Source organism: Protopterus annectens, chromosome 11.part0 (assembly GCF_019279795.1).
Source record: "Protopterus annectens isolate FY-2018-M chromosome 11.part0, PAN1.0, whole genome shotgun sequence".
Lineage (NCBI taxonomy): Eukaryota > Metazoa > Chordata > Ceratodontiformes > Protopteridae > Protopterus > Protopterus annectens.
The window spans coordinates 674,784,622-674,810,806 of NC_056745.1; the positions used below are offsets into that span (position 1 = coordinate 674,784,622).

Consider the following 26,185-nt stretch of genomic DNA (forward strand, 5'->3'; position numbering starts at 1 on the left):
CCCTTAGACAAGGAATGATACGAATCAGTGTTTCCAGGTCCTGAGAATGTTGACACCAGAGATTTTTTTTAAGTACCACTGAAGTTTCCTCATATGTAGTCTTGCATATGGAATTAGTAGAATGCAGGAGGTCATGAACTCTAGGGTTGCAATATTTTTCTTGCACATAGCTGGGTTTTGGTAACCATTAGTTTGAAGTAGATTGTCAAATAACCTTGTTTTTCTGGAGTGAGGAATGCCATCTGGGAAGTTGTGTTCAAGCTTGCTCCCAGGAATACAATCTTTTGGTTGGGCACCAGTTGTGATTATTTTTCGTTGATGGTGTACCCCAGAGAATTTCGAAGTCTTTTTACAAATGCCAGGTGCTGAAGTAGCAATTCTTGACCATCTGCCTGAATCAAGCAATCGTCCAAGTATGGGTAAATTTGAATATTTCTCTACCTGCAGTATGCAAAGGCTGGAGCCAGGCACTTTGTGAATACCCTGGGCGCATTACATAAGCCAAAGGGAAGTGCAGAGAAAGTACAGTTTTGTACACTTACCATAAATGTACATGTTCGAGTGTATTCACTATTGCAGTCATTACATTTGGGTTATCTGCCTGCAGGTAGACCTCAGCCGGCCTGAATATCAAAGTCTTGGATCCCTGCGTCGGATGTTGTCCCTTCTTCCATGACGTCAGGTCGTCAGGGGTATAAAACATGCAGCCAATGCCATTACATCAGTTTTTCTTGCCCCAGATGTCAGGTGCCCCATAATGGAAAGCAATTATATGTTAGGTTACACCTCCAATAAAAAGCAAATACACCAGAAAGCTGTAATACACTAAGCAAGAAGTAAGGTATAGCCAAGAGAAGTCAGGGGGCTGGAGGGAGGGTAACCAGGACTGCAACAGTGAATATACTCGAACATCTACATTTATGGTAAGTGTACACAAGTGTACTATGTTCTTTGTGCTTCACTGTTGCAGTCATTACATTTGGGTTGATTCCCAAAGCTAAGGAAGGGAGGAGGAAGTTAGAGAGCATTGTGATCAGCTATTAAGCCCTGCAAGACTGCAGTGGCAAAACCAGCTCTGGATTCAGAAAAAATAGGCATGTTGTAAATGCTTGGTGAAGGTATGTACAGAGCTCCAGGTTGCAGCTTCTAGGATGTCCCTGGTAGGGACACCTCTGAGAAAGGCTGTAGAGGTAGATGCAGCCCTGGTGGAATGGGGATCTTTTCCCCTGTGGGGTAGGTTTTCCATGCTGCTTACAGCAGAAATGAATGCAATGGCCTATCCATTTATAAATGGTTTGCTTTGAAATGGCCTTCCCCCTCTGCCCCTGCAGCAAAGCCAACTAGCAGCTGTTCAGATTTTCTGAGAGGCTTAGTCCTGTCCAAATAAAATCTAACTTGTCTGCGCATGTCCAAAGAGTGCAGTATTCGTTCCCCTTTGTTCTGTGGATTAGGGAAAAAAGGCAAATGGACTGATTAAGGGCCACACTAGACACCACCTTGGGCATAAAGGAAGGACTGGTCCTGAGGGACACCCTGTCTGCATGGAAGATGATGAAGGGCTCCACTGCCATGAGGGCCTATAATTTAGACACTCTTCTTGCTGAAGTGATGGCTAGAAGAAGGCGGTTTTCCAAGAAAGGAATTTCAACTCTGCAGTTGCAGTTAACTCAAAAGAAGGTAGAGTGAGCTTTTCCAATACAAAGTTAAGGTCCCAGGCTGGAGTAGGGGCTCTCCTGGGTGGTCTTAAATTTTTGGCCTCTCTGAGGAATTCCTTTAGCAGGGGGTGAGAGAAGAGGGGTGGTTCAGTATTATAATGTGCTGAAATGGCAGAGGCATGAAGTTTAATTGACGAGAAGGAAAGGCCCTTCTGGAGCATCTCTGTTAAGTACTGAAGAATACGCAATAAGCTGGGCACCGTTGTGCCGATCCCAAGTCTGGCACCAGGAACAGTATCTTCTCCACTTTTCAGCATAGGATTTTCTAGTACTAGGCCTCCTTGCCTCCAGAATGACATCTAGCACATGTTTACGGAGGGATGCTATTGGAGAGCTCAAGGAATTAGCCAGGCTGCAAGGTTCAGGGTTTGAAGCTGAGGTTGCAGGATCTGGCCCTCCTGCTGGGACAGCAGGGAAGGGGTCTGAGGCAGGTGCCATTGTTCCAGCAGTGACATACTGCGCAAGAGGGGGTACCAGTGCTGGCGTGGCCAGTCTGGTGCAATCAGTATTGTCCTTGGTTTGTCCTTTTTGATCTTTAGCAGAACTTTCGAGAGGAGAGACAGAGGGGGGAAAGGCATAAACTGAGAGACTTTCCCAGGTAAAGGACAGGGCACCCACTTTCCAAGCCTGACTGTGGGAAGTCCTTGTGCAGAATTTGTCCAATTAGTAGTTTTGGGGGGAGGCAAACAGGTCTATCTCTGGATTCCCCCATTTGTTTCTCAGAAGGTTGAATATCTTTGGGCCCAGTTTCCACTCGTGTGGGTCCATGAGTTCTGCTTAGGTTGTCTGCCAGTGAATTTAGCTTGCCTGGCAGGAATTGAGCTTGTAGGTGCACTTGGTAGCTCAAGGCTGTGTTCCACAGAGCCATGGTGTTGCCTGTCTTTACCAATAATTGTCCTGGAAGAATGTGGTCCTTGAAGGCTGTCAGGGAATTCTGTACAGCTAACATTTCTTTTTGACTGATATGCAGGTGCATCTGTCTCTGGCTCCATTTGCCCTGAATGCACTGCCCTGCCAAGTGAACCCCCCATGCATAGTCTGATGCGTCTGTTGTTAGGGTTTGGGCGGCAGGGGATAGAGTGAATGGGAGTCCCTTGTTGTGGTAGCAGGCCTCTGCCCACCAAAGGAACTCTGTCTTTATGCAAGGAATGGTAGGAATCATTGATTCAAGGTCCTGAGAATGTTGACACCATAGGCTTTTTAGATACCATTGTAGTTTCCTCATATGCAGTCTTGCAAATGGAATTAGTAGAATGCAAGAGGCCATGAACCCCAGGGCTTGCAGGATTTTCCTTGCAGACAGCTGGGTCTTTGTGTCCAGTAGTTTGAAGTAGGCTGCCAAATAAAATTGTTTCTCTGGCGTGAGGTAAGCCATCTGGGAAGTTGTGTTCAAGCTTGCTCCCAGGAATACAATTTGTTGGCAGGGTACTAGATGAGATTTTTTTTCATTTATGGTGTACCCCACTGAGGTTAGAAGTTTCTTTACAAATGCCAGATGGTTTAGTAGCATGTCCTGGCTTTCTGCATGAATTAGACAATCGTCCAGGTATGGGTATTATCTGAATATTTCTTTGCCTGCAAAATGCAATGACTGGAGCTAGGCACTTTGTGAATACCCTGGGCGCAGTAGATAAGCCAAAGGGAAGTGCAGAGAACTGATAGTGCACGGAGCTTGCTCTGAAGCATAGGCATTTCCTGCAAGATTCCCTTATTGGGATGTGCAGGTAAGCTTCCTTTAAGTCTAAAGTTGCCAACCAGGCATCTATGCATAGCATAGGAAGCAGCTGTTGGAAGTGTTAGCATTTTGAACTTTGGGATTACCAAAAAGGTGTTTAGAATAGAGAGGTCCAGTATAGGATGCCAGGAGCTGTCTTTTCTGGGTACCAGGAAAAGTCTTGAGTAAAAACCTTGTCCCCTTTCTTCTGCTGGGACAGGTTGAATAGCCCTGATACTTAGAAGAGCGAGAACCTGCTGTTGTGCCTCTGCCCACTGATTTGGTGGTAGGTCTGGCCAACCGTTTGGGGTTGGTAAGATGTGGAAGTGGAATCTGTATCCTTGGAAATCTATATTTAAAACCCATTTGACCTGGGTAATGACTTCCCAGTTTTTTGCATGCCGGGCGATCTTTCCCCCTAAGGGAGCACGCAGATGAGCAGGGCTTGGAAGGGTTAAGGTTAAGTCATTGTAATATTTTTCCATGGGGGGTGTCTTACTACTTCCAGCTTTGGAAGTGGGAGCCCCCCACTGCTTAGGCCTGTGAGTACCTTGAGATTGTAGCCTAGGTGGTCTGCTGTTCCTGTGTTTGGACTTAAAAGGCCTGGATGAGACAGGAAAGGACCAATTCTTAGAAGGCCAATGCCTACTAAATCTGGGAGGCTGTACTTGCAGGAAATCTTTAACAGTTTGCATTGATTTAGCTTTTTCCTTCATCTTTTTAAGGACGACTTCTGCTTTGTTACCAAACAGGCGGTCTTGGTTTAAGGGAGCATCCAGTAATTTATCTTTAACATGATCTGGCAAATTTTGCTCCTTAAGCCAAGCATGCCTTCTAAGCAAAGACCCAGTGACAGCAACCCTGCAAGATGCTTCTAAAGAGTCAAAACCACATTGCAAAGTATATTTACCAACTTGTTCAGCAAAATGCATTAAATCCTGTAAATCCTTATTTTCAACACCGTCAGGAATCAACATCAATTTCTGTTTAAGTAGTCCCATAATATGCTGCTGATACTTTAACATATGAAACTGGCGGTTTAAGGCCCTAAAGGCCAAAGTAGCACAAGTGTACACCTTTTTACCCCATCTGTCCAAGGCCCTGGAATCTCTATCAGAGGGTTAGGGTTTTTGGCAGTAGTAGCCTTAATGCCTTTAGGTCCTTGGGAAATGGTCTCTGGGTCTGCAGTAGAATTCTTGAAGAGGAACTTGAGAGAGTCAGGTATGCTGTAATACCTGTCAGGTTTCCTGGGCGCTGGAGGTGAAGTGTCTGGGTCCAGGCTAGATTCCAAGAAGGCATCATCTACAATGTCCAGGACAGGAGGGATAGCTAAAGGACTGTGTTGAGGAAGGAGTAAGAATTCCCTAAGCCTCTTTTTAGAGTCAGAGTAATCCTGGCTTTCCCAGCGGAAATGACTGTGCAAGGTTTCAACAAAAGAAAAATCTTCTGGAGGGGAAGCAGAGGGGATGGAGTCCTCTGCATCAGAATCCTCATAGGTACAGATGGGCAAATCCTGGTAATCAGAAGAAACAGAAATTTTAGAATCCTGATCAGAAGAATCAGAAGGAAAATCAGTTCTAGGTCTCCTTAGAGGGTGAAGGCTGGCTTCCCCTAATTAAAGTAATAAGGTTTTCAGCCATCATTATTTGGTTTTTAGGCATATGGGCCAGACCATGCAGTTTGGACGTCTGTTTTCTAGGCATGGGTCAAGTTTTAGGCCTTGAAGAAGAAGATGGCGTCTGTTTGAAATGCACGTCAGTAGGCCTGATTACACCCTCAGAAGCTGGTGCCTGCACAGCAGCTCCGGACCCATCCAAGGTAGAGACATCCGCAGGTTCCATGGTCGAAGAAGCATCTCGTGGCATACCGGACTCCAAATGGGTCTCAGCAGAGGCCTCCGAATCTGAAGTAGCAGGTATCAGTGGCTGTGAAAGCGCCTCACTGAGTACCAGCAAACTGGCAACTAGCTTACCGGAAGCGTCGTCGGCAGCTTTGGACCTATGTGGTCTGTCCCTGTCTTTATCTTTACTTTTTTTGGAATGTCGGTAGTCAGAAGGCTTACCAAAGCCATTTCTGGATAGTTAAACAGAGTACCAAAATAATTTGCAGCAAAAATAAACAGACAACGAACAGTTCGGGGGTTGAATAAGGCACAAAACAGACAGCAAGGGACGTCGTGGTCTGGGCCTAAGCAAGGAATGCAGTACGAATGAAAATCTTTGAGGTATTTGCTTTCCACAGGTAATACAACTTTTACTGACATCTGTTTAGAGCAAGAAAAAGGATCCCCAATGGGGTAAAACTTGCTTTTTTGAAGACTTCAGTTCTGAAACTCGTAAACGAAAATTTCTGGAGTCGGCCAACCGGCACTTGCGAACTGCTTCTGCACCACGCCACAAGAAAGACTGATGTAATGGCGTTGGCTGCATGTTTTATACCCCTGACGACCTGACAGTCATGGAAGAAGGGACAGCATCTGACACAGGGATCCAAGAATTTGATACTCAGGCCGGCTGAGGGCTACCTGCAGGCAGACAACCCAAATGTAAAGACTGCAACAGTGAAACACGAAGAACATCTGATAGTGCATAGAGCCTTCCCTGAAATGTAGATATTTCCTGCAAGATTCCCTTATGGGGATGTGCAGATAAGCTTCTTTTAAGTCTAGGGTAACTATCCAGGCATCCTTGGCTAGCATAAAGAAGAAGCTGTTGCAGAGTCAACATTTTGAATTTTGGGACCACCAGGAAGGTGTTGAGAATTGACAGATCTAGGATAGGATGCCAAGAGCCCTCTTTTCTGGGCATGAGGAATAGTCTGGAGTAGAAACCCTGCCCCCTTGGCTCTACTGGCACAGGCTGAATAGCCCTGATAATAAGAGAAAGTACTTGCTTTTGAGCCTCTGCCCACTGTTTGGAGGAAGGTCTGGCAACCCGCTTGGGGATGGCAGTGAGTGGAAGTAGAATCTGTATCCCTGGGATACAATGTTTAGGACCCATCGGTCCTGGGTAATGGACCTCCAGTTTTGTGCACCCAGGGCGAGTTTTCCTCCTGGGGTGCAAGTACTTGGGCTTTGCTGGGAAGGAAGATAGACAAGTCATTGTGAACTTTTTCCATAAGGGGGTGGCTTACCACTCCCTGTTTTTAAGGAGGGAGCACTCCATTGTTTAGATCTCTGCATACCCTGAGACTGCTGTCTTGGTGGTCTGTTGCCCCTGGGTTTGGACTGAGAATGCCTGGGAGGTCCTTGAAAGGACCGTTTTTTAAAGGCCAATGCCTACTGAATCTAGGTGGCTGTACCTGTAAGAAATCTTTAACAGTTTGCAGAGATTTAACTTTTTCCTCCATCTTTTTAAGAACTACTTCTGCTTTTGTGCCAAACCACCTTTCCTGGTTTAATGGAGCATCTAGTAATTTTGCTATGACATGGTCTGGCAAGATTTGCTCCTACAGCCAAGCATGCCTTCTCAGTACAGAGTCAGTGACAGCAGCCCTGCAAGATGCTTCTTAAACATCAAAACCACACTGCAAAGTATGTTTACTAACTTGGTTTGCAGAATGCATTAACTGTTGTAAATCTTTATTTTCTGTACAATCTGGAAGCAACATTTTTTGTTTAATTAGTTCCATAATATGCTGCTGGTACTTCAACATGTGAAACTGGCAATTCAAAGCCCTGATGGCAAGAGTTGCATAGGTATATACCTTCTTAACCCATCTGTCTAAAGCTCTAGAATCCCTTGTCTGAAGGGGTAGGGATTTGGCTGTAGTAGCTTAATGCCTTTAGGTCTCCCCTGGGAAATAGTCTCTGGATCCGCAGTGGGATTCTTAAAGAGAAATTTGAGACAGTCAGGTACTCTGTAGTACCTGTCAGGTTTCCTAGGGGCTGGTGGTAAAGTATCAGGAGTAAGACTGGATTCCATGAAGACATCATCTACAATGTCCAGGACAGGGGGTATAGCTAGAGGCCTGTGCTGAGGCAAGTCTAAAAATTCTCAGAGTCTGTTTTTGGACTGAGGGTAGTCCTGGCATTCCCAGTGGAAATGCTCTCAAAGTATGCAAGGTTTCACCAAAAGAAAAGTCCTCTGGAAGGGAGGCAGTGGGTATGGAATCGTCTGCATCTGAATCCTCATAGGTAGATAAGGATATGTTCCTGGTAATCAGAGGGAACAGAGTCATCGGACTCATGGTCTGTAGAATCAGAAGGAAAATCAATTCTTTGTCTTTTAGAGGGGGAAGGCTGGCTTCCCCCTAATTAAAGTTATAAGGTCTTCAGCCATTCTAAGCATTTGTTTCTGTGGCAAAGGAGCCTGAGTATGTGCTTTGGTCATCTGTTTTCTAGGTGCAAACTCTAGGCCTGAGAAACTCTGTATTTTTAGTGAAAAACGAAGCTGTCAGTTTAACGCGAACATCGGAAGGTCAGAATACACCCTCAGAAGCCGGTGCCTGCGCACAGCAGCTCCGGACCCATCCAAGGTAGAAGACATCCGCAGGTTCCATAGTCCAAGAAGCATCTCACGGCATACCGGACTCAATGTGTCTCAGCAGAGGCCTGCGAATCTGTAGAAGCTGGTATCAGGGGCTGCGAAAGCACCTCACTGAGTACCGGCAAACTGGCGACTAGCTTAATGGAAGCGTCAGCGGTTTTGGACCTATGCGATCTGTCTCTGTCTTTATCCTTAAGTTTTTTTGGAAGACTGAGAACGAAAGCAAAATAATTTAGCGACAAAGATAGCCCGACGACGAACAGTTCGGGTGTTAAACACGGTACAAAACCTACAGCGAGGAACGTTGTGGTCTGGGCCTAAACAGATTATGCAGTAAGAATGAAAATCTCTGTGTGGTATTTGCTTTCCATAGGCAAGACAATTGTTAACTTTTTCTGACATCGGTTAGAGCAAGGAAAAGGGATCCCCCCCCATGGGATACTTCTCTTTAGAAGACTTCAGGTTTGAAAAAGAAAATTTCAGGAAGCGGCCAACCGGCACTTGCGAAATGCTTCTGCTTCAGGCTCCCAGACGGCAAGAAAAGCTGATGTAATGCCATCGGCTGTATGTTTTATACCCCTGACAACCTGACGTCATGGAAGAGGCGACAGCATCCGATGCAGAAATCTCAGGAGACTGGTATGCGGGCTGACTGAGGGCTAACCTGCAGGCAGATAACCCAAGTGTGATGACTGCAACAGTGAAACATGAAGAACATATGGGAGATTGTTACAGAAGTAAATGGTAAAAATTATGCTTGTTAGTATGCAAGTATTTGTATTTAACAACTAATAGATGCAAAGTTGGAAGGAGTGGGTATATCCTTTAAGAGGCCTACATGAGAGAAAGTAAGCTACAAGGGAACTGAAGAGAATCAATGGGCAGGCAAAGGTAAGGAACCAAACTTTTTGATAACACTGTTGAAGGACAGGTGATGGAGTGGGAAGAAGCAAAGGAGAAATTTAAACTCAAACAGAAGAGACTGGCACAGCTGGGGATAAGGTCCTCCCTCAGAAAGAAGTTGAGGGAATACATGGCAATAAAAGGAATGCCGTAATTGGTTAAACTAATACATGAGGCAAAAAACACCACCCCACACTTATGTCCCGAGTGTGCAAGGTATTAATGGACCTGGGGCAATATCAGTCAAATAAGTTACAGGCAGACTGAAGTAAATGGATAGAGGATAAATGGAAGGATTTGTGTTTTATGCCTAGATATGCCATGAAATCCAGAAGATTTAGATTTTTTGCATGGAAGTGTCTGCATAGGCATTTTTGTATGCCAAGCAGTCTTAATATCTTTCCTGGGAAACAGTGCCATTGTTGGATAGGAGAGAGAATGGGAAGGGGAACATGGGACTATATTTCCTGGTAGTATGGGGAACTTAATGAATATAAAAATGACCTCCAGAATTTAATAAATAATGTAGTAGTTGAAGAGATTATACTTCCAAGACTATACTCATTGGGGGATAAAATAAAAAGGCCAAGTGACTGGAAAACACTAGTAAATCTAATATTCATTGTAGGCACCTCAAAAATAATGGAGGTTAAATGAATGACGGAAGAGGTTAAAAAGCAAAACTTAAAACAAAGAAAGAAGGTAAAAGGAAAGTGGCAAAGATCAGACGATAGCCAATAGACAATAGGGGAATAGTCTAAGAAGGGGTTGACAAATTAATAGGTACACGAGAAAGAGCCAGATAACGTGAACCTTTAAAAGTGGCCTTTCATAAGCAGAGAAAAGTAACTGTTATTTGACCTTCACTAGTACAACTTCTGAGAAAGTACAGTTGTGTACACTTACCATAAATGTAGGTGTTCGACTGTATTCACTGCTGCAGTCATCACTTGTGGGTTATTCCTGCTGTGGCAGCCTTCAGCCGGCCCAAATACCAGAGTCAGTTTTTCTGCATCAGCTGCTGTCGCCTGTAGTCTGACATCAGGTCATCAGTGCTATAAAGCAAGGCAGCCAACGCCATTGCATCAGTTTTTCTTGCCCTAACTCATCAGAAGCACAAGGAAATAAGGTAAAGTGGTCCTGGTGGCTAAAAGCCACCGTGAGAAGCTTATGTCCCCCTAGGGAGACAGGATATAAGGGGGAAGGATGAAGGGGAAACCAGGACTGCAACAGTGAATACACTCGAACATCTACATTTATGGTAAGTATACACAACTATACTATGCTCGTGTTTCACTGTTGCAGTCATCACCTGTGGGAGGATTCCCAAAGCTGAGGAAAGGGGTGGAAGGATTATTTAGAGCCCTAGGCATGGGTCACAGCAAGCCCTGCAGAACTACAGAGGCAAACCCTGCCTTAGCCTTATTAGAAAAGAGGTAGGTGGTAATGCTCTGTAAAGGCATGGACAGAGGTCCAGATGGCAGCTTCCAAGATGTCCCTGGTGGGAACTCATCTGAGGAATGCTGTGGCAGTGGGGGCTGCCCTAGTGGAATGGTTACGAACAGACTTAGGGGGTGGTTTCCCATACAGTCTGTAGTAGAAATGGATACAGTGTGATATCCATTTAGAAATAGTTTGCTTGGAAATGGGCTTCCCCTCTGCCCCTGGGGCAAAGCTGACAAGAAGCTGGTCTGTTTTTCTGAAGGTTTTAGTACGGTCCAGGTAGTATCTGAGTTATCTGTGCACATCTAGTGAGTGCAGAATTCTTTCCCCCTTGTTGTGAGGGTTGGGGAAGAAGGTGGGCAGTTGTACGGCCTGGTTGAGGGTAACATCAGATACCACCTTGGGCGTAAAGGAGGGGTTAATCCTCAGGGAGACCCTGTCTGCAAGGAAAATGATGAAGGGCTCAACGTCCATGAGTTTCTAGAGTTCTGAAACCCTTCTGGCTGAGGTGATAGCTAGTAGGAAAGCAGTCTTCCAGGAGAGGTATCTCAATTCTGCTGAAGCAGTAGGTTCGAATGGTGGTAAGGTTAGTTTTTCCTAAAACATAACTCAGGTCTCAGGCTGGCGTGGGTGGCCTTCTGGGAGATCTGATATTAGAAGCCCCTCTGAGGAATTGTTTAATCAAAGGATGTGAGAAGAGGGGCTGGTCTGAATCGAAATGAGCTGAAATGGCTGAGGTATGGATTTTAATAGAAGAGGAGAGGCCACTATTGAGTAACTCAGCTAGGTAGTCCAGGATAAGAGGGATGGAAGGTTGTGAGGTACTGCCCCCTCTGGACTGGCTCCAGGAGCACAATCTTTTCCATTTCCCTGCGTAAGATTTTCTGGAGCTGGGCCTTCTGACTTCTGTGATAATGTCTAGGATCAGTTTGCTTAACAGGGACCCCTTGTTTGCTTTTAAAGTATTAACCATGCTGACAGTTTGAGTCTAGAAGTCTGGGTGCACCATTCCCCCTCCCCCCACCTGGGTCAAGAGGTCTGAGATCAGGAGAAGCTGCCTAGGAGGCTGTAATGTCAGGCTATGCAGCTCTGGACTGAACTGAGGCAGAGACAGCCAAAGCCTCGTCAGACGAAGGACGACATACCAGACTCCGAAAGGGTCTCCGTAGAGGGTTGCGTAGATATCGAATCGTGCATCGGGGCTGCAAAAGCACCTCACTAAATTCTGGAGAAGTGACTACCTGCTTAGCGGCAGAGTTGTTGGAAAGCTTAGCCTTGTGTGGTCTGTATCTTTATCTCTGTTTTTTTGGAATGTCCACAGATTGTTGGCTGACAGATGCCATTTTGGAATGCAAACACAGAAGAGGAAAACACCCATCTACAATAAGAGTTCTACGGCGAACGGTTCTCTCATTAAAGAGGGCACAGAGCTGGCAATGGGGGACGTCGTGGTCTGGGCCTAAACAAGTGACGCAGTACGAATGGAAGCCTCCGTGTGGGATCTGCTTTTCACAAGGACACAGGACCCAAGACTTTGCTATTGAGGCCAACTGCTGGCAACCTGCCAGCAGATTAACCAAATGTAATGACTGCAACAGTGAAACACGATCATCTACAGTTACTTTTTGCTGCAGATAAATTAACTTTGGGTCAACCTGTATACAGTTAACTTAAATTTTTAGACATTATGTTGTATAATATAAATATGTTACTAATTGTTGCGATTATATTCTAGGATGCAAGAAATTAGACTGAAAATATGGATTTGCTTAATTGTTACAGACGGCTGTAAATGGTAGGGTACAGGGGGAAGTGGACACCCTCTACAACAGGATAAAAGTGCACCAGGCACACGGATTTTACAAAATGGTAATTGTTAACTCAAGCTATAATAAAATGTTGATACAGGGGAAAAAAAAGAAGATGAAAGAAAATATCACACAAACAGATTAACTTTTCCTTATTAGAGTGAAGAGAGATCTAAATTTTGTATGTAGCAAAAACAAAGGCAGGAGAAAACAGCATTCATAGTTGATCATCACAGAATGTGTCAAACGTGTATGTCCATCCTTGGATGCAGGGACATACAGAAATACAGATGTGGATCCTAATGTCATGGAAAAAAGTACTAATCCATTGGAGGGGGGTCCTCAATATTAGATAAAACATGCAAAGAACTGAAAGCAAAGATCATCCCTTACATACTACATGTGAATAGATAAAAAGTACAGTTGTGTACACTTACCATAAATGTAGATGTTAGAGTGTATTCACTGTTGCAGTCATTACATTTGGGTAATCTGCTGGCAGGTTGCCCTCAGTTGGCCTGATTAACAAAGTCTTGGGTCCTGTGTCAGTTGCTGTCCCTTCTTCCATGAAGTCAGGTCGTCCGGGGTACAAAACATGCAGCAGACGCCATTACATCAGTTTTTCTTGCCCCAGATGTCAGGTGCCCCATAAATGGGGAGCAAATAAAATTAAGGACACAAAAAAAATACCTCCAACCAAAAGCAAATACACCAAAAGGGCTTTTAAGCATAGTAAAAGAAAGTAGAGGTATAGCCAGAGAAAAACAGGGGGCTGGAGGGAGGGTAACCGCAACAGTGAATACATTCGAACACATACATTTATGGTAAGTGTACACAAGTGTACTATGTTCTTCGTGTTTTACTGTTGCAGTCATTACATTTGGGTAGATTCCCAAAGCTATAGTTGGGTGGAGGGAATTATACAGCATTAGGACCAGCTATAAGGCCCTGCAGGACAGCAGTGGCAAAGCCAGCTCTGGATTTAGAGAAAAGTGGTAAATGGTAATGTTTGGTGAAAGTATGAACTGAGCTCCAGGTAGCAGCTTCTAGAATGTCCCTGGTAGGAACACTTCTGAGAAAGGCTGTTGAAGTAGATGCAGCCCTGGTGGAATGGGATCTGATCCCCTGGGGGATAGTTTTTCCATGGTGCTTATAGCAGAAACAAATACAATGGCTTATCCATTTGGAAATGGTTTGCTTTGAAATAGCCTTTCCCTTTGCCTCTGCAGCAAACGCTACCAGCAGTTGTTCAGATTTTCTTTGAGATTTTGTCCTCCAAGTAAAATCGAAGTTGTCTGTGTACATCCAATGAATGCAGAATCCGCTCCCCCTTGTTCTGTGGATTGGGAAAGATAGTTGGCAAATTAATGGTCTGATTAAGAGCCACACTGGATACCACCTTAGGCATGAAGGATGAGTTGTTCCTGACAGATACCCTGTCCACATGAAAAATGATGAAAGGCTCCACTGCCATAAGAGCCTGTAATTCGGAAATCCTTCTAGCTGAAGTGACAGCTAAAAGGAAAGCTGTTTTCTAGGAAAGAAATTTTAAGTCTGCAGTAGCAGCTGGCTCGAAAGGAGGGAGAGCGAGTTTCTCCAATACAAAATTAAGGTCACAGGCTGGGGTTGGAACTCTCCTGGGTGGTCTTAAATTATTGGCCTCTCTGAGTTACTGCTTTAGCAGAGGATGAGAGAAGAAGGGAGGTTCTGTATTGTAATGAACTGAAATGGCTGAGGCATGGATTTTTATGGAAGAAAAGAACAGGTCCCTGTGAAGCTTCTCAGTTAATTATTGCAAAATCTGAGGAATATTGGGCACTGCTGTGCTTATCCCCTTGAGATTGATTCCAGGCACATAATCTTTTCCATTTGTCAGCATAAGATTTTCTAGTACTAGGTCTTCTCGCCCCCAAAATGACATCCACCACAGGTTTGCTGAGGGATACTAAGGGTGAATTTAGTTGATTAGCCACGCTGCAAGATTCAAAGTTTGGAGCCGCGTGTGCAAAGTTTGGTTCTTCTGCAGAGTCAGTAAGTAAGGTGTTTGAGGCAGGTACCATGGTGGAAGGTGTGACACACTGCACAGGAGTGGGTACCAGTGTTGGCGAGGCCAGTCTGGAGCAATCAAAATAATTTTTGGGTTGCCCTGTTTGACTTTTAGTAGAACATTGGAGAGCAGAGGCAGAGGGGGAAAGGCAGAGATAGGTTTTTCCAGATGAAGGATAGAGCATCCACTTTCCAGGCTTTTCTGTGATGAGTTCTTGTGCAAAATTTGTCCAACTGATAGTTCTGGGGTGAGGCAAAAAGATCTACGTCTGGACTCCCCCATTTGCATGTCAACATGTTGAAAATCCGTGGCTCCAGTTTCCATTCATGTGGGTCCATGAGATTTCTGCTTAGTTAGTCTGCCAGAGTATTCAGCTTTCCTTGCAGGAATTGAGCTTGTAGTTGCATTTGATAGGTCAAGGCCATATCCCACAATGCCATGGCTAGTCTGCAAAGGGGGTAGGAGTGTGTTCCCCCTGCTTGTTTATGTACCACATAACCGTGGTGTTGTTTATGTACCACATAACCGTGGTGTTGTCCGTCTTTATCAGTAATTGTCCTGGATGAAGGCAGTCCTTGAAGTGCATTCTGTACAACTAGCATTTCTTTTTGATTTATGTGAAGGTGCATTTGATTTGGGCTCCATTTTCCCCGAATGCACTTCCCTGCCAGATGAGGACCCCATGCATAGTCTGATGTGTCTGTAGTTATGGTTTGGGCGGCAGGGGGTGGTGTGAATGGCAGTCCCTTGCTCTGGTGGCAGGCCTCTGCGCACCACAGGAACTCTAGGCGCAGGCAAGGTGTGATGGGAATCATTGTTTCCAGGCTGTGACAATGCTGACTCCATAGACTTTTTAAATACCACTGAAGTTTCCTCATATGCAGTCTTGCATATGGAATTAGAAGAATGCAGGAGGCCATGAACCCCAAGGCTTGCAGTATTTGACTTGCAGAAAGCAGGGTTTTTGTGGCCACCTGTTTGAAGTAAGTCACCAAATGAATTTGCTTCCCTGGCATAAGGAAAGCCATCTGGGCAGTTGTATTCAAGCTTGCTCCCAGGAATGTAATTTTTTGAGAGGGTACCAGTTGTGATTTATTTTCGTTTATAGTGTACCCTAGACCAGTTAGAACCCTTTTTACAAACGCCAGATGTTTCAGAAGAATGTCCTTGTTTTCTGCCTGAATTAGACAATTGTCCAGGTATGGATATATCTGAATATTTCTTTGCCTGCAAAATGCAATTACTGGAGCCCGGCACTTTGTAAAGACCCTGGGCACAGTAGAAAAGCCAAAGGGCAGTGCAGAGAACTGGTAGGGCAAGTAGTCTGCTTTGAAGCGGGATTGATTGGGATGTGCAGGTAAAGCCTCTTAAATCTAGAGTTGCCAACCAGGCATCTTTGCCTAGCATAGGAAGTAACTGGTGAAGAGTCAGCATCTTGAATTTTTGGATGTCCAGAAAGGTGTTTGGAGTAGATAAGTCCAGAATTGGACGCCATGATTTGTCTTTTCTGGGTACCAGGAAAAGTCTTGAAAAGAAACCTTGTCCCTTTTCCTCTTCTGGTACTAGTTGAATAGACCCCATGTTCATGTGGGAAATTACTTGTTTCTGGGCCACTGCCCACTGATTTGGGGGTAGGTCTGGCCATCCCTTTGGAATTGGCAACGTATGGAAATGAAATCTGTATCCCTGGGATACTATATTTAAAACTCATTTGTCCTGGGTTATAAGTTGCCAGTTTTCTGCATGAAGAGCCAGTCGTCGTCACCCCCCCCAAAGTGGCGGCTAAAAGGTAAGTGCTTGGTAAGTGTAAAGGGAAGTCATTGAGTCTGCTTACCATAGGGAGGTGTCAGATTTGGAAGAGGAGGCACCCCATTGTTTTGTTCTGAAAGTCCCTTGGGACTGAAACCTGATGCCTTTGGAATGTCTGGGTATGACTTGAGTGGCTCTCGAAGGAACTGGAAAGGACCAGTTCTTAGTAGGCCAGTGCCTACTAAATCTTGGAGGTTGCACTTGTAAGAAATCTTTCACAGTTTGCATAGATTTAGCTTCATCTTCCATCTTTTTTTAGAACTTCTTCAGCCTTATTACCAAAGAGACGTCCTGTTGCAAAGGAGCATCCAACAATTTTGCTTTAACATGATCAGGCAGATTGCTTTTTGAGCCAAGCATGCCCTCTTAGCACAGACCCAGTTACAGCAGCCCTGCAAGAGGCCTCCAAAGAATCAAAACCACACTGCAAAGTATGTTTTCCAACTAGTTCAGCTGAATGCAATAGATCATGTAAATCTTTATTTTCCACACAGTCAGAAAACATCATTTTCTGTTTAAGCAGTCCCATGATATACTGCTGCTATTTTAGCATATGAAATTGACAGTTTAAAACCCTGATTGCCAAGGTTGCAGAAGTGTAAACCTTCTTACCCCATCTATCCAGCACCCTGGAATCTGTTATCAGAAGGGGTAGGATTTTTAGCAGTAGAAGCCTTAATGCCCTTGGGACCCTGAGAAATGGTTTCAGGATCCGCAACAGGATTTTTGAAAAGGAATTTGTGGGAGTCAGGAACGCTGTAGTATCTCTGTCTGGCTTACAAGGAGCCAGAGGTAGAAAATCAGGAGCCATACTAGACTCTGAAAAAACATCATCAACAATGTCTAAAACAGGAGGTATAGCCAAAGGCCTATGCTGAGGAAGTAGAAGAAAATCCCTAAGTCTCTTTTTAGATTCAGAAAAATCCTGACGATCCCAGTGGAAATGTTCCCTTAAGGTATGTAAAGTTTCCCCAAAAGAAAAATCCTCAGGGGGAGAAGCAGAAGGAACGGAATCTTTTGCATCAGAATCCTCATAAGTAGGTATAGACAATTCCTGTTCATTAGAAGAGTCAGAAGAAATAGAATCCTGTTCAGAAGACTCAGTCAATATCTTGCCTAGGCCTCTTAGAAAGAGGGAGATGACTACCCCTGATCAGAGTAATTCAATCTCCAGCCATTTTGATCATTTGTTTTTTAGGCATAGGGGCCTGCACATGTGGCCTAGGAGTTGTTTTTTTTAGACGTAGGTCAAGATTTTGGCCTTAGTTTTGAAGATGGCGGTCTAATATACAAATCTGTAGGCCTGAAAACACCCTCAGAAGCTGGTGCCTGCACAGCGGCTCCAGACCCATCCAAGGTACAGACATCTGCGGGTTCTATAGTTGAAGCATCTCGCGGCATACCGGACTCCGAATGGGTCTCAGTAGAGGCCTGCGAATCAGAAGTAGTGGGTATCAGGGACTGTGAAAGCGCCTCACAGAGTACCGGCGAGCTGGCGATTGGCTTAGGAGAAGCGCCGTTGGCAGTTTTGGACCTCAACTTCCTGTCTCTGTCTTTTTCTTTGCGTTGTTTAGGTATTCCGGTAGTCGGATTGCTAACAGACGACATTTCTGGATAATTAAAGCATGTGCCAAAATATTTAGAAGCAAAAATGTACCAACGTTTTATTGTGCGCTGATTAAATAAAGCACAGAACCGACAGCAAGGTACGTCGTGGTCAGGGCCTAGGCAAGGAATACAGTACAAATGGAAATCCTTATGAGGTATTTGCTTCCAACAAGTAATGCAATTATTAACTTTTACTGACATCGGTATGGAGCAAGAAAAAGTTTCCCCAACGGGGATTTGAAACTCAAAAACGAAAATTTCAAAAGTCGGCCGACCGGCACTTGTGAACGGTTTCTGCTTCGGGCACCACACAGCAAGAAAGACTGATGTAATGGCATCGGCTGCATGTTTTGTACCCCTGACAACCTGACGTCATGGAAGAAGGGACAGCAACTGACACAGGACCCAAGACTTTGTTAATCAGGCCAACTGAGGGCAACCCGCCAGCAGATTACCCAAATGTAATGACTGCAACAGTGAAACATGAAAAACATCAGCTGGGCATCAATGGTATCAAGACAGAGGTGAATTAACACTTGCCAATACAACTTTTACAGTGGAATTGCACTTCGCAATTCATTGCAACATCGCAAGGGACCTGAGCTGGATCAGTAAGGTGTCAGTACTACAGATGTCCAAATTCCACTTGCTTCACAGGCAAGTAAGACCATAAAGATTGTACCACTGCCCAAACAACTCTGTTGAATTTGCTTATGACAATTTTCAAAACTACTGTACAAGAAGCACCAATGTCATGCTCTGTAGCACTTACTGCTCTGTTAAGAATAAAATACATCCAATTTACTTACTGTATTCCTGTTCGTCCAGTTCTTTAACAGCATGGATATCACTAAGCAACTGCATGCGTGCCTGTATCTTGGTACGCCCTTCTCGACTTGTTTTTTCTATCCTTTCAATCATCTGCTGCTGCCTATCAATCCAATACAAGTGCTTTCCAAGGATTGTCAAGCCAACTGGTTGCAGAATGTTAGAGTCTTCTAAGACCATTCGATCAGCACCTAGCAGATTAAATGCACACAATTTTATGGAAAGGGACATGCTCCTTTAACAGCAATTACAGTCAAAATGACTTCTTAGTTACATGCAACACAGAAGACATTCACACTTATAATTACTGACCAGTACAGAAGGGCTAATATTTTGTAACCAGCAAGACTGATGCTACCAGCATCAGGAATGCTTAACAGATAAAACTTTAAAAAGCTATCTGGAACCCTCATGCTCTCTCTATTACACATGTCCATCTCTCGATCTTTTCACTGTGCTTTAGTAACAAAAAGAAGACGCAATGAGGGTGTGGAACAGAAAAAGAGTATACTACAGCGTACTGACTTTCTTATAGACGTGTATCACCATGTTAAATGCATAACTTCACAGCTGACAAGAGGTGGTCCATCTTCCATAAGGAGTTGGGCAGAGGCACACCTTTGTAGGGAAGAGGGAAAAAGCCCTATGACCCAGATGTCCCAAGTTTGGATAGTAGCTCAGTCCTGAAAAATGAAGGCATGAGGGATGAGAAAAGTGGCCTATGCAAGCTTGCCCATCCTTGGGGGGGGGGGGTATGGCTCCAACTGGCTGATCTCTACTAAGAAAGCAGAGGTCTGTGCAGTACTGAACAGTCACAAACCAGATGACACAGGTGTGACATTGCCAAGCAGTAGCCTTCAATGGCATATGTGATGTAGCACACACGAAGATGGGGAAGGCAAGATCACTACTAGGGGCTGTTAACATATAGGGAGGCAAAAACATATGGGTGAAAACCAAGCTGTCTCTCCAATCATTCTGGGTAGATAACCTCACATTCATGGATGATGACAGCTTCAAAAGACGACCAGAACCTGGAATGCACACCCAGCTTCCAATAGCTCAGCTCTGTGGCACAGCAGGACTGTCCTGACTAGGACCACAGTTCAAACAGCTACTTGGCTCTGGAACACCTATGTGGTGTAAATGGGAACAAATAGTCATTGCAGACTCACCCATCCTGGGGTTGGGGATGGTTTCAGTTGTCCAATAGCTACCTGGATTATGGCCCAACTGGTTGATTCTCACTCCAAGTACAGAGAACTAGTCAGTGGCAGGGGAATGAATGGACTGAGAATGTTAGAATGGACTGAGAATGTTAGAGGGAAGCCTCATCAGCAGGAATGGAGGTAAAAATAAAATACACCTTATGGTGACTTGCACACTGCAACTGCACATACAGTGGATATAAAAAAAAAGTGTACACACCCCTGTTAAAATGCTAGGTTTTTGTGATATAAAAATGGGGTTTATATCATAACGTCAAACACTGAGAATGTCGAATACCACAATAGTGAACTGAATACACCGAAGTGAAAGTTCGAAAATGCAAAACTGCGAAGATCGGAACTCAGAATGGTCATAGATGGCCCTTCTGTACTCTGTCTCCACTGTGGTGCGATCTCAGATTTGGTATATTTAAGTAGGGGGGGTTCCCACCACATTGGGGGGCAAAGCCCCCCACATTAGTAATACTGTGAAGTGTTTGTGTGCTGTTACGTTGTCGTATGGGTGTGAAGCTGGCTGACCATTGTTGTTCAGAGTTCTGATATTTGAGGTTTTGGGTTTTCATACTTACACTTCGGAGTTTTCAGTTCGGGATATTGGTATTCAAAGTTCTCAGTGTTCGACTATATGATATAGACTCAAAAAAATTAGACCACAATAAATCATTTCAAAACTTTTCCCCACCTTTAATGTGACCTATAACCTGTACAATTCAATTGGAAAACAAATCTGTTAGGAGAAAAAAATATAAAAAATAAAAAAATGTACAATAAGCTGGTTGTATAAGTGTGCACACCCTTAAACTAACACTTTGTTGAAGCATTTTTTGGTTTAATTACAGCAATCAGCCTTCTTGGGTACACACCTGCCATCAATTAGAGACACTTTGATTAACCACAAATAAAGTTCAGCTGCCCTAGTAAGATTTTCCTGACATTTACTCAGTTGCCTGCTACAGCAAAAGCCATGGTTCAGAGAGCTTACAAAGCATCACAGGGATCTCATTGTTGAAAGGTGTCAGTCAGGAGAAGGGTACAACAAAAATGTCCACAGAATTGGATATGCCATGGAACACTGTGAAGACAGTCATCAAAAAGTGTAGAAAATATGGGACAACAGTGACATTGCAAAGAACTGAATGTCCCTCCAAAATTGATGAAAACACGAGAAAAACTGGTCAGGAAGGCTGCCAAGAGACATACAGCAACACTGAAAGAGTTACAGAATTTTTGGCAAGAACTGGTTGTGTACTACATGTGACAACAATATCCCATATTTTCCGTATGTCTAGACTATGGGGTAGGGTTGCAAGACGGAAGCCTTTTCTTACCCAGAAAAATATCCATGCCTGGTTAAAATTTTCAAAACAATACATCAAGACTCCCAAAAGCATGTGGGAAAATGTGTTATGGTATGATGAGACCAAGGTTGAACTTTCTGGCCACAATTCCAAAAGGTACTTTTGGTGCAAAAACAACACTCTGCATCACCAAAAGAACACAACTCCCAGGGTGAAGCATGGTGGTGACATTATCATGCTTTGGGGGTGCTTTTCTTCAGCTGGAACTGGGGCTTTAGTCAAGGTGGAAGGAATTATGAACAGTTCCAAATACCAGTCACTTTTGGCCCAAAACCTTCAGGTGTCTGCTAGAAAGCTGAAGATGAAGAGGAATTTCACCTTTTAACATGACAATGACCCCAGGCATACATCCAAATCAACAAAAAAATGGCTTCACCAGAAGAAAATTAAAGCACTGGAATGGCCCAGCCAGAGCCCAGACCATTGTTCTGAGAGACTGCCTTACAGACTTATCTGCAAATATACAGAGCTAGGGTTACCACCTGTCCCACTTTGCGAGGGACAGTCCCTCTTTGGGCAGTTGTGTCCTGACAAAAAATTGTAAAAATGGCAAATGTCCTGAGATTTTAGGACAAAATTATTTCCTATATTTTCTGTAATAGTTGCATAAAACAGTTATTCTGTATCTAAAATACCTAAATGTTATAAGAAACAGAATAAGCAACTAAAATGCTACAAGAATAAGCTTTTATTTAGGCAAAAAAGTTAAGTTCTAACCTTTGTACTGACTGTGGGTATGTGTTGGCCTGTAAATATACAGAGCAGAGTATATTTTTTTGGTTACAGAGTTTAATTGTTGCTTAGATCTTTGCTGAAACTGTTGTCTCACTGTTCTGAGAGACTGATCGGCAAATATACAGAGCTGAGAATATTTTTTTGGTTTTAAAGTTTGTACTGTTAGTTGTTGCTTAGATCTCTGTTGAAACTGTTTTCCCCACCCCACCCCCATTTTCTGCCATGTATTCAGTTGTTATAGTAACAGCTGCATTCAAATTGCTGGAACCTGTGTTGAGAGACTGCCTTACAGATTATCTGCAAATATACAGAGCTGAGTATAGATTTTTTGGTTATAGAGTTTAATTGTTGCTTAGATCGCTGTTGAAACTGTTGTCTCACTGTTCTGAGAGCCTGATCGGCAAACATACAGAGCTGAGAATATTTTTTTTTGGTTTTAAAGTTTGTACTGTTAGTTGTTGCTTAGATCTCTGTTGAAACTGTTTTGTTCCACCCATCTTCCCTATTTTTGGTTTGTAGGTAAATCTGGTGGCTATTGCAGTTGCCCGCCCCACTGTAGATTTGATCTAGGGCACTCCCCCAGTCCCATCTCTTTACCACATTCTACCTAATAAACTCTTTCTGCACTTGCTTTTAGTCCTTTTTAATTTAATTGCATTTTTTAAACTGTTTGGTCTAATATTGCTGCATACTCAAGTGTGCTAGCTTGCACTGCATGTTAACTGTTTTTACTATTGTTTTTGCTACTTTTTTGTAAAAAAAAAAAAAAAAAAAACTAAGCCTGTTTCCTACCTTTCCTGTAACTAGTATTCCAGATACAGATTTTCTGTATCCAGGACTGTATTTAAGCGTGAGCCCCCCAAGCCTTTCTGTGTTGGAGTGAAGCCTTCTAGCTCATCAGTGGGAGTGGCAAGCACTGGGTAACCCTGTCTACCACATAAGGAGTGGTTCTGGCCCAGAAATTGTAGTTACTGGCCTTTTGGGCAATCTTCCATCTCTCTCAACTTTCTGATTTGAAAGCCAGCATTTGCACTTGTTTCTGTCCTGTAACTCATCTAGTGCAGATACAGATTCTTAGTTTTAGCACTTAAATTTACTTGTTCATGCTCAGCACTTGTTCAGAACTTGTAAGCACTAAAGAAGGTACTAATTACTATAGCACTCAATCTTCCTCATTACTTAGAGGAAAACAGTTTTTGTACTTACTTTCCTCACTTATCTAGAGGAAAATAGTTTTTTATTCAGGCATGTCCAAGGGTCAGCTCCCGGTGTTCTTTCCTATGATGAATCTGGGCATCTTGAGGCAAAGTAGAAATTGCCTCATGTACACAGACAACCCTCTCCTCCTACCACCCAACACTACAACCTGTGAGAGATGCACTTATCTAGCCAAACTGGAGGTAAAGCTCTCTCCAACCAAGACTGAACTTGACAGTCATGAAGAGAAGGTAAACATTTGCACCACACCACACATCACACAGTCTCACTAAATCTACACCACCAAAATCCACACACAGTAACTCAAAAACATTTGCGGAGGCTCTCAATAATCTGTCTAAGCAAGAGAGACCTCCAAAGCAGAAACGCAAGCAACCTCCATCCCCCAACACAACCCAAATGACACATAGCCCACAGACTCAGTGTGCCACTCAACCACAGCCAATAAGGCAAAACAACTTACCCAACACACTAGTCATAGGTGACTCTACAGTCAGGCATACCGATGTCTCATTCACCATGCTAAACAAGAAGGTTACTGTCAGCTTCCTGTCGTGTGCCAGGATCCGCCACATAACCCACGCACTCAGGTCACTCCACAAGTACAAATATGACACTGTCGTTGTCCATGTTGATGTGAATGACCTGAGATGTACCTTCATGGGCTAAATGAAAAGAGACATGGAAGAGCTCTCCGATCTTGTAGCCCAGGCAGATATGACCTTAGCCCTGAGTAGCAGCATTCTGCCATCGCCCAGAATGATACCACAGTACAATGACAAAATGATTGACTTCAACAATTGGCTAAGCTTCTGGTGTCATTCTAAGGGGATCCAGTATCTGTCTGCTTGGGATGACATGGTCGACAGACCACGATGCTTTGCCACAGATGGCCTGCACCTGTCGGTCCTGGGATTCCGGATACTGGCTAAGGCTCTTGCTGCCCCTATAGTGCCTTTTTTAGGCAGGGTTCAAATAACAAATTCACCACCATAACAGGAGCAGGCAAGCAAAAACTGAGGGTATTGCTACTCAATGCTAGAAGTCTAAATCTCAAAATGCACTCACTCGAGGCACTCCTTAAAATGGAAAACATTGATATCTGTGCAGTGACTGAGACCTGGTTCAAGGCTCAAGAGAGCACCCCTGCACTACCAGGCTATAACTCATACCACACTTTTCGGCCATGTAACCTGGACCGAAACACCAAAGGCAGAGGTGTGTCCATATTCATTAAGGATATCCACAACTCCAGGCTAGTTGCTCAGCATAATGCATCCGAGGTTATCCAAGTGCAACTAACTCTGGGCAAAACTGCAATCCAAATTGTAGCTTGCTACAGATCCCCCACCATGCCCCAGGATGCCCACTCCTCTTTTCTTGATGTACTGGAAAATATTAGGGTTCAACCAAACACCCTAATAATGGGCGACTTCAACTACCCCACCATTAACTGGGAAAACTACTCGTGTACCAACTCCTTAGCTCAACGCTTTCTGGAATTCAAACTCCAATGCCTTAGATCAACTTATCCACACCCCCACCAGGGGCAACAATATCCTAGACCTAGTCATTACCAACATGAGTGACCGGTGTTCCACACCTGAAGTCAACTCCTCGTTGGTCCGATCCAACCATAAGCTTATCACCCTTGATATCCACATCCCGCCCCCACCCCCCATTAAGGAAACCACAGTAAAAAATTTCTCCAAAGCCAACTTCATGCTTCTTAAGACAGAAGTGGTGAACTTCATGACACCCATGCAGATGGACAATACAGTTACAACTGCTGAATCCTACACAAATGCACTCTATAAGCACTTACACGAGTGCATGGATCGTGCTATCCCAAACAGAACCAAGATGCTATCCTCCAAAAAAAGGAAGCCAATCTGGTGGTCCCCTGCCATAAACAAACTGTACAACAGAAGGAAGAAACTGTTGCAAAAGAGAGTAAAATCCCATGAGTGGAGGAGCTCCCTGGTCAGCCTCAGTAAGAAGCTGAGATCCCTTAAAAGATCCTCCAAAGCTAGCTACGAAAACAAAACTGCCACTAAATCCAAGGACAACCACAAAGCATTCTATAGCTATGTCAAGAATCTAGATGGCAACACCCAGATCTGCTCTGAGTTACAGCACAAAGGCACGAAAATTACAGAACCAACTGATATTGACAACATCCTGGCAGATCGGTTCAGTGCTAACTTTAGCCCCCTCTCACCACCTAAAGGACCCATATCTATACAGGAAGAATGCAGAGTCCCTGTAATCACAGCTACGCAGGTAAAAGCTGCACTCTCTAAAGCCAAAAACACAGCTTCCATGGGACTGGACAACATCCCAGGCTGCATTTTACACGAACTTCAGAACGAACTGGCTCCCCACTTAAGCACCATGTTCAATAATAGCCTCGCATCAGGCTTTGTGCCCACTGAATGGCGCACAGGAACAGTTATCCCACTCCACAAAGGGGGAGCCACCACTGATCCAAGGAACTATCGACCTATTAGCCTGACGAGCCTGGTCTGCAAGGCCATGGAATGTATTATCATGGAACTCATAAACAAAGACATTGGTAACCTCCAAACTCTGGATCCCACCCAGTTCGGGTTTGTGAAAGGCAGATCATGCCTCCTGAACCTGATAGACTTCTTTGAGGCAGTCACCACAACCGTGGATGAGGGTAAGGTGGTTTACACAGCCTATCTTGACCTCGCCAAGGCTTTCAACACCATCCCCCATTCTGGAATTATAGCTAAACTCACTAAACTAGGTACAAATCCCTGCGTCACAAGATGGGTTGACAACTGGCTCACTGACAGAACCCACACTGTAAAAGTTGCAAACTCCAAATCTGACCTCAAAGGAGTAACAAGTGGAGTACCATAGGGTTCCATCCTGGGACCTCTCCTGTTTGGTATCTACTTCTCTGAAGTACAGGCTAACACAGAAGGCCTCTGGCTAATGAAGTTCGCAGATTACTGCAAACCCTAGATCAGCCATAGTCAAGTCCCCAAATGATGTGGACATCCTTACAGAAGGGCCTCACTAAGACAGATGCCTGGTGTCAGAGCCATGGCCTCAAGCTCAATGCCAAAACGTGCAGTGTCATCCCCTTTGGTAAAAACTCTGTACCCATGAACTACCACATAGGCAGCAAACTACTTAACACCTAATGCGTGATAAGAGACCTTGGGACCCAGGTGGACAGTAGTCTCTCCTTTGACAGTCACATCGCCACAGTAGTCAGGAAGTCCTTCTACCTGGCACACCTCATCATAAA

The 26,185-nt window shown here is 44.2% G+C and overlaps 1 protein-coding gene across 1 annotated transcript in view; it reads right to left on the minus strand.

The window, feature by feature from the left end:
- LRP6 (LDL receptor related protein 6) overlaps positions 1-26,185 on the minus strand; it is a 2,645,333-nt gene that overhangs the window by 700,775 nt on the left and 1,918,373 nt on the right. Inside the window, exon 16 of the mRNA XM_044088131.1 lies at positions 18,344-18,553. Coding sequence (XP_043944066.1) covers positions 18,344-18,553 — 210 coding nt within the window. The remainder of the gene's footprint in view (positions 1-18,343; positions 18,554-26,185) is intronic.